This window comes from Corvus kubaryi, unplaced genomic scaffold (genome assembly GCF_017639235.1).
Source record: "Corvus kubaryi isolate FWS band 111438036 unplaced genomic scaffold, C.kubaryi_AGA036_p1.0 37300, whole genome shotgun sequence".
NCBI lineage: Eukaryota > Metazoa > Chordata > Aves > Passeriformes > Corvidae > Corvus > Corvus kubaryi.
Window position 1 is genome coordinate 1,192,937 of NW_024581093.1, and position 8,657 is coordinate 1,201,593.

General features: G+C 52.7%; 1 protein-coding gene across 1 annotated transcript in view; it reads left to right on the top strand.

Moving 5' to 3' along the window:
• Positions 1-7,749, top strand: part of IRF8 (interferon regulatory factor 8) — a 7,907-nt gene extending 158 nt beyond the window's left edge. Inside the window, exons 2-9 of the mRNA XM_042027083.1 lie at positions 794-968; positions 2,028-2,211; positions 3,001-3,089; positions 3,495-3,606; positions 3,887-3,934; positions 4,592-4,978; positions 5,553-5,668; positions 6,573-7,749. Of these exons, the coding sequence (XP_041883017.1) occupies positions 795-968; positions 2,028-2,211; positions 3,001-3,089; positions 3,495-3,606; positions 3,887-3,934; positions 4,592-4,978; positions 5,553-5,668; positions 6,573-6,743 (1,281 nt within the window). The 5' untranslated portion in view covers position 794 and the 3' untranslated portion in view covers positions 6,744-7,749. The remainder of the gene's footprint in view (positions 1-793; positions 969-2,027; positions 2,212-3,000; positions 3,090-3,494; positions 3,607-3,886; positions 3,935-4,591; positions 4,979-5,552; positions 5,669-6,572) is intronic.
• The last annotated feature ends 908 nt before the right edge of the window (positions 7,750-8,657 follow it).

The window sequence follows — 8,657 nt, forward strand, 5'->3', positions numbered from 1 at the left end:
GCAGGGGCAGGCTGAGGGACAGGGACCGGCATTTCCCGTGGGTGGGCCGGGACCGGCACCGAGCGGCGGGAGGGCAGGAGCAGGTCCCGACGCCTACCCCGATTATCCGCACGCCTGCGGGGAAGGGCAGGAAGTTTGCGGGACGGTAGGGATGCGGGATGTCCCCAGCCCGGTGCTCGCGGTCCCCTGCGCAAGGATCGAGCTGTGGCGTGTCTTTGGGACATCCAGAGCTGTGCCCTCCGTGGTGTTCGGCTGGTGGTGTTGGTGCTCACCATCCCTAAAAAACAGGGGCTGTGCTCTGAGTAGCCAGGGCTATCTCTGTGTCCTGCTGGGCAGTGCAGAAGGGAGAGGCAGTCCAGTAAAATCTGGAGCCAAAACTGCCTGCAAAGTTGATTCAGGGGCTGCTGGTCACTTCTGCCAGGCCACCAGCTCCTGTTGTGACAGGCAGGGTTGAGCCTGGCACTCTGCTTCCAGTGGCTGTGTGTTCCTTATCCCTGTGACGATTTGGGATGCAGTTTGGAGCATCCCCATCCATCTGCTTATCCCACAGCAAAATAGGAATAAGCAGAGCTCTGAGTCAGCTGGTTCTGGGAGCGGAACTTTGGTAGAGCTGGAGGAAGGATTTGTAGCAACTCAGAAGGAAATAGCCTTGATTCTTTTCTCATTTTAAAAGAAGCAGGGGGTGGGCCACTGCCAGCTGAGCCTGGGGCAAACCAGCCCAACCCCTGCTCCCCAGCTGTGCTGGGATGGAACTGGGAGAGCTGACGGGGCCTGGCCCCCTCTGTCCCTGCAGGATGTGTGACCGGAACGGTGGCAGGCGGCTGCGGCAGTGGCTGATCGAGCAGATCGACAGCGAGCTGTACCCCGGCCTCATCTGGGAGAACGAGGAGAAATCCATGTTCCGCATCCCGTGGAAGCACGCCGGGAAGCAGGACTACAACCAGGAGGTGGATGCTTCTATTTTCAAGGTAGGCACAGGTGGTTGATGCTTTTTCTTGGTGCCTCCTGGGCTCTGTGGTGCTGCTTTTGTCCCTTGGTGGGACGTGGCCACGCTGTCTCTGGGTTTTATGTCTTTAACCCTTGCAGGAGATGCTGTGATTGGTCTCCTAGGATTTTTCTTTTTTTTTTTTTTTTTTTTTTGGGGATGATTTATTCCTTTTTATCAAAAATTAGTACCAGTTTTAGGTTTGTTTTCAGCAGGTTTGAATCCAGCTCTGACATGAGAAGGAGCTTTTGACCTGCTTGAAACTTCTCATCAGCTTCTCTTGATAAAATGCTGGATTTGTATTAAAAAAAAAAACTACCCTAAAAAGACTTTGAAGGTTGGAAGGAAGGATTTTACTTAAAGGGGAGATTTCCAGTTTGGGGGAAAAATGGGAAAATTCTATCCTGAAGCAAAAAGTTCCCCAGGAATTCCCTTCCCTCTGACCCCACTTCCAAGTATCAGGTGAGTGAGTTCACTTTCAGTGACAACTGGGTTGGGAGCACTGAGTTATGAGGATGGTACTGAACTCAGCCATCTGAAAATACAGAAATAACTATAAAAGAAATAAATATGTATCTTTAAAAATATGTGGTATTTTGCAATCTCCCTTCAGGGGTAAAATATATTCTCCTACCTTATATTCCCTTATCATTTTTCTTACTGAAAGCAAAAATTTTGTTGGTTTTTTTGAGGTTTACTTTGATTTTTAATTGAGCAGCAATTCCTCGTGTTCCCGGCAGCTCGAGTTGCAGAGGTAAAAGCCGCACATGATGATTTTGACCTCTACTTTTGGAAAACCTGGGTTTTAAAAGACTTTTCTGCATTTTTGGGCTACATGGTGCTGCTCTGCACCCCAAAAGCCCGCCCAGGTGTGGTGGCTGTGCAGTCTAGGAGCGGAACAGCGAATCCCCAGGGGATGCTTGAGAAGGGTGCAAGATGCAAAATGTTCTCTGCAACCCCAGCTCTTCCTCCCTGAGAGGCTTTGTAGAGCTCGCAGGGAGGATTTTCTTAGGGCTTTTTTTTTTTGCATTCTTTGCTTTAGGCCTGGGCTGTTTTCAAAGGCAAGTTCAAGGAAGGTGACAAAGCGGAGCCGGCCACGTGGAAGACGCGGCTTCGCTGTGCTCTGAACAAGAGCCCTGACTTTGAGGAGGTGACAGACAGGTCCCAGCTGGACATCTCTGAGCCCTACAAGGTCTACAGGATCGTGCCAGAGGAGGAGCAGAAATGTGAGTTCCCCAGCAAAGGAGTGACCCCTGCTGTGGGTCCATCCTGTTAGCGCAGACCTGCACCTGAGCAGAGCTTCCTGGCCAGGAACATGAGCCTCAACCTTTTTTTCCTCCCAACCCCTGCCCCATGAGAATGATGAGGAGCTGCAGTAAAGCCCTTTTCTTGCAATGATTTTGCAGAGAGCTGCTCTGCTGTCCGGTGTGGTTCAGGTCACACTAACTATAACCCTGTTCGTGGTTAGGGGAGTGTGTGGTGTGCTTTGTCCTTTTTTTTTTTTTTTTAATGTTAAAAATGTGCAAAAAAAAGAATGATTTTGCTGTCAGGAAATCTGCCTTTAGCATCTCTGTCCCCTCCAGCCCGTTCACACAGGGGCTGTGCTGCCCCTATGCAAATGGCACGGCAGGTTCCCACCAGCAGCACCCCTGCACTGGGGTGGCTGGTGGAAAAAGGAGAAGCAGCAGCCCCAGTCTCTGGGGTGCTCAAAAAAACCCCCAAACCTTCTCCTCTTCTCCAGCTTTGTGTTACCAGCCAGACTTTTGATTTTTCTTGCTGCTGGTCGCTGTGCAGGGGGGAAATGGGTTGTAAAGTGATTTTTTTTTTTTTTTTTTTTGTCCCCAAAAAGCAGCTCTGGAAGGGCTGCGAGCTTCTCCAAGGTGCTGTTACGTGGCTCCGCTGTGGTTCTTGGTTTCATAACTTTCACTGGCTGAAAGGTTTCTAAAACCCCTCAAGATGAGCTGTGCTTGGGATGTGTGTGGGTGTTCTCACTGCATCCCCACCTGTCCTTCCAGGCAAAGCAGGGATTGCCAGCGGGAGCAGCCTGAATGATGTCACGGACATGGACTGCAGCTCCTCTGCCATCGATGACCTCATCAAAGAGGTGAGGCCTCACCTTGGCTGCAGGAGGAGTGCTGGGTCAGGCTGCCTGATAAAAATTCCTTGCCTTCCAAGAATTCTGTCTGCAGGGCTGGATTTGCAGCTCATTCCTGGGAGCCAGCACCTGGTGTTGGCTCTGGTGTTGGCTCCTGCTTTCCATGTGCATCCAGCTGGGAGAGAATTCACTGGGGGATGGGGTTTGTCAGGGGCTCTGTGCCCCTTTTTGGTCTTGTCACACCTGCCTGCTTCCTCTCAGTAGCTCTTGAGGGTTTTATTCAAATGTACAACCTGGGCAATGCCAAACTTGATCTTTCCAACCCCAAAAATTGGTTGGCATTGCCTTTTGGACCCTCTCCAAGTGCTGCAAGGCATCCAATGTGCTCTGATCCCCGTTTCTGGTATCCCACAGCCCTCCTGTGTGGATGAATACCTGGGGATCATCAAGAGGAGCCCCTCACCCCCCCAGGAGACCTGCAGGAACCCCCCAATACCCGACTGGTGGGTGCAGCAGCCCAGCCCTGGTAAGTAGCCGACAGCTTGTGTGAGATTTGGGAGATTGTTGGGGCAGGAAAAATCTTCCTTGTGCAGGGATGTGGGGTGGGGAGCAGTTTATTTTATCTTCCTTATTAAGGATGTTTAAAGTGCTCATTAAGAAATCCACCTGGGAGCTTTTGCTGGCATCTCCCGTGTGGGAGCTGGGAATACTGGGACAGAAAATGAGGGGGCTGGTGGGGGGGGAGCTGGGGGATTGGGATTTGGGAGCTTGGAATGGAGGCTCAGCTCGGCTTTGTGTGCCCACAGCATTGCCCCTGATGAATGGATACTCCAGCTACGAGCAGTACCACTCAGGTAAGGCACCTCCCCTGGCCAGCAGGTGCCCCTCTCTGTGTGTGGTGGCAGGAGGTGGCTCTGACTCTGTCCCCCACCTTGAGGGAGGCTTTGCTTTGGGTTCAGGAGGTGCTGCACCCTCCTGATTGCCCACATTTCCATGCTGGGATGGATCCTGCCTGGTGTCATGGGGCAGAGAGCAGTTGCTTGGGATGCTGGGATCAGCCAGCCTTTGGAATGGGGGGCTCTGCCCATGGCATGGAGGGGAGTGTGGAGCAAAGGCAGGAGGAATGGGTTCCGTGTGTTTCTTGGCCATAAACTAAACCACAAGAAGTTCCACCTCAGTGCGAGAAAGAACTTCCCATGGAGCTTGGCAGAGCACTGGAACAGCTTCCCAGGGAGTTGTGGAGTTTCCCTCTCTGGAGACATCCCAACCCCACCTGGATTTGTCCCTGTGTCACCTGCTCCAGGTGCCCCTGCCTGGGCAGAGGGGTTGGACTGGGTGATCTCCAGAGGTCCCCATTCCATGGTTCTGTGATATTGGGAGCTCTCACTTGCTGGTCAGCCCTGTACCAGGCTGAGGGAGATGTCCCTCCCAGGAAATCTGGGATTTGGGCACAGCAGTGAGGAGCAGGTTTGTCCTTTCCTGATGAGATGTGCGTGTCCATCACCTCCCAGGTTATTCCCAGATGGTGATCAGCTTCTACTACAGCGGGAGGCTGGTGGGCCACGTCAGCACCTCGTGCTCTGAGGGCTGCAGGATCTCCCTGGGCCAGCCCTCGGGCCACGGGGAGAAGCTCTACGCCCCGGATGCCCTGGAGCACGTCCGGTTCCCCTCGGCCGACGCCATCCAGAACGACCGCCAGAAGCAGATCACCAAGAAGCTCTTTGGGCACCTGGAGAGGGGTGTCCTCCTGCACAGCAACAAGCAGGGCATCTTCATCAAGAGGCTGTGCCAGGGCAGGGTCTTCTGGAGCGGGAACACCATGGCCTACAAGGACAGGCCCAACAAACTCGACCGGGATGAGGTGGTGAAGATCTTTGACACCAACTTGTTCTTCCGAGGTTTGTAGGAGCCTCCCGCTTTTTGGTGCGAGGAGTTCTGCTCTTTCCTGTGGGAAATAAAGCCCTGGATTGGTTGATTTGAGCTGATCAGCCAGCAGATGTGGTGAACAACCCTGGCTGGCAGCAGTTTGGGGTTGGGAAACCTTCAGGAGGGTGGAGGAGGGGACGGGATAACAGGGATAGTCCCCGTGGCTCTGACCAGAGACTGCTCCCTGGAAAAGCAGAGGCCATTCTGGGATCCCAAAGCCTTGGGACAACGCACAGGGAGTTTCTGGAGCTTGCACCCAGTGTGGGAGCCCCTTGGGCCCTGTGGTGGGGTTGAAAAGGTGGAGCCCTTTTTCCCTGGACCACTTTGAAGCCGTCACTGCTGGCTTCCCAAGTGCTCTGGATGAGCAGGTGACACGCCCAGACCTAGGAAGGAATAAAGTGGTGTTTTGGCTCACGAGGCAAATTCCAAAGTTGGAGGCTTTGCTTGAGCCCACAGCTTCTTTGCAGGGTGTTTGATCCCAGGGGCGTGTAGCAAAGGCTGGCAGCCTCTGGAGGGCAAATTCCAGGTTTTCCTCTGTCCTTGCAGAGCTGCAGCAGTACTACAACAACCAGGGCCGCTTCCCAGACAGCAGAGTCGTGCTGTGCTTCGGGGAGGAATTCCCGGATGCCGTGCCGCTGAGGTGCAAACTCATCCTCGTCCAGGTACGGAGAGCTGGGAGAAAAAGGGATCCAGATGAGGTGGGAATTCTGCCAGCAGAGCTCCACCCCCTGGAGCCACGGGGCATTTGGGTGGCTGGGTTGGGCGGGGAAGTTGGGTGCTTTTCCACAGCCTCCTGATCGGTGCTTGGGCTGTTGCTTATCACATTCCTGGGTCTGGGTTTGCCAGGGAAGCTCCCTAAGGGCACAAGTTCTATGAACTGCAGGGAAGTCTCTTCTTTAACTCCTGATCCTGCATTGGCACTGGGACTTCTGCCTTTTCCTGTGGGAATGAGGGAGTAAATCCCTGGCCTGGTGGATTTAAGATCAGTGATGTGGTGAAACAGCCGTGCTTGGCAGCAGTGGGGTTGGGAAACCTTAGGAGGGTGGAGGATGGGGTGGGATATGGGGTCAGTCCTCGTGGCTCTGGTCAGAAACTTCTCCATGGAGAAGCTGCAGCAGTTCTGGGATTGAAAAGCCTCAGGACAGGGATTTTGGAGCCTCTTGGGCCAAGCAGGGTGTGGCATTCCCTCTTGAGCAAGCAGAGACCCACCAGGTCTGTGAGGTCCTGGGGGGGATTTTACAAGGTCAGACTGGTCCTGTGCCTCCTGCACAGCTCTGACCTGGTCACCTCTCCTTGCTGTGGGTGTCTGCCCCAGAGGATCACTGAGGATGTGCTGGGACATCCCCCAGCCTGTTCTTGCACCTCAATATCCCTGCTGGGAGGAGCTCCTGGGGCTGCTCCTTCATTCCTGGAGGTGCCTGTGGAGTCAGACCTGCAGTCCTGGCAGGACCTTGGCCGCCTGTGCTCTGCTGTGTGTCCCCCACCCCGCCCCAGCTCCTGGATGGGAGATGCCCAAAGAGCTCCCTCTTCACTGAGCATCCTCCTGACCTTTTTCCTTTGTCCCAGGTGGAGCAGCTGTACCTCAGGCAGGTGGTGGATGAGGCTGGGAAGACCTGCAGCTCCAGCCCTATGCTCCCCATGGCTGATGAGCCCCAGCACGACCAGGGCTACCGGATCTTCCAGGACATCTGCGCCACACGGCCGCTCTTCCGGGAAAACCAACAGATCGCAGTCTGAGCCCCCTGCTCCCCTCCCAGCCTGCTGGGCTGCCCTCATCCACACCCAGATTAGTCCCATGAGTGCCTAAAATCCTTTTTTTTTTTTAAATTTTTTTTTTTTTTGAAAGTTGGGTTTTGTTTCTTTGCTATTTCCAGTGCAGAGTCTGTATAAATCCAGTGGTGGAAATTGCCGTGAGCAAATAGGTTGGATGTTCAGTGCCTGCAAACAATCTATGATAAAAATGACTTTTCTAGTCCCAGGACTGTCTGTAGCTCACAGCTGGGGGACCAGGGAGCATCCAAGCTGTGCAGGGAGGTCAGGGCTGGCTTTGCTTTGTGTTGCCTTTGTTAATGGCCAGTCAAGCAGAACCAAAAATCAGCAGCTCTAAGCACCTGCCCCAACAATCTGCAACTCAGACCTTGCTGAGAGCAGCAACTTGATAGGAGGTGACTCTTGAAAAGCCTTAGAATGCTCAAATTTAGGAAATTCCATCCAGGAATCAGCTTTCCCCCTTCAAAGAGTCCTGCTGGTGGAAGGCAGGGTGTGCCTCCCAAAGAGAACTCCTGAGATTCCTCTTTATTTTTGCTGTGAGATTTATGCGTTTCTCTTTCGTGCCAAAGTGGATTGCAATTTGGAAACCGATGCAGAGGTTCTATGTGTAAATACTGACTATGAGAACTTAGGAATCCTCATTTTTCCTGACTGGAGCCAGAGTTTATATAAACACAGAGAATTTTAATTTTTCAAGATTGCAGCGTAGTGTGAATAGCTTGGCTTCACCCTCCCCAACACACGTGTGGGGCTCTCCCAAGCGTGTCCAGGCAGCGTCATCCATGTGTAAATCCTCGTTTTCACAGCTTCTGAGTGTGCCCCCAGCTCTGGGGAGCTGCTGGTGCCTCCCAAAGCAGGGCTGCACATGTGTGCGTGCCACCAAAGCTGCCTATTTATTGTATGCCTGAGGTTTATTAATTTTTTGGGGAGTAAATTTTTATATCTCCCTGCAATTAAAGTGCTATATTTTGTATTTCTCTTGTGATGTGGTTTTTGGGGGCGTTGAGTGGGGTCTCAAAGCTGGTGGGGTGAGTCTGGGATCTCTGACTTTCCCTAATTTGGTTTTACCTGTGGTGGCATCTGTGTTAAGCCTCTGTCACCTCTTTCCTCTTCCACAACTTCCTGGATTCATCCCCAGGCAGGAAAGAAGAGTCAAAATGCAGTAATGTGATGGAGGGAGGGAAATGGGATCGCTTGGAGATCCTTCATTCCAGCGAGGAGGAGGATGTGTCCCTGCTCTTCTGCTGCAGCACTGAGCTGGGTGTGAAGCTTCAAGGTTATGGGATTGGGGCAGGTTTTTATGGTTGTGCCCAAAGGCTTCCTCTTTTCCTTTTCCCATGGGAAATGGGAGCGTTTCCCCTGTGTCCTCTCATGGTGCAATCGCAGCTGGCAGCCAGGTGCCTCCCTCATTCCCTGTTACCCCTTCATGGGCAGGAGAACTGGAAAGAAAAGGTAAACCTTGTGGGTTGAGAGCAGTTTAATAATAGCTGGATGAAATTCTTTGGGAAGAAATTCTTCCCTGTGAGGGTGCTGAAGCCCAGGCACAGCTGTGGCTGCCCAGTTCCTGGAAATATTCAAGGCAAGGTTTGGTGGTGCTTGGAGCAACCTGGGATAGTGGAAGGTGTCCCTGCCCATGGCAGGGGGTGGGATGAGATGAGTTTTCAGGTCCTTTCCAACCCAAACCATTCCAGGATTCTAATTACAAAAAAAAAATAAATAAAATATAATAATTGCAACGAAAAGGAAAGGGGAATAAGAGCCAAGGGAAGCAAGCAATGCACAATGCCATTGTGAAAAGAATTGCCCTACTGAGAAGAGCATGACCTCTATCCCAGCAGAAACCAGGACATTTCTCCATCCAGGGAGATTGTCTAGGGCGAG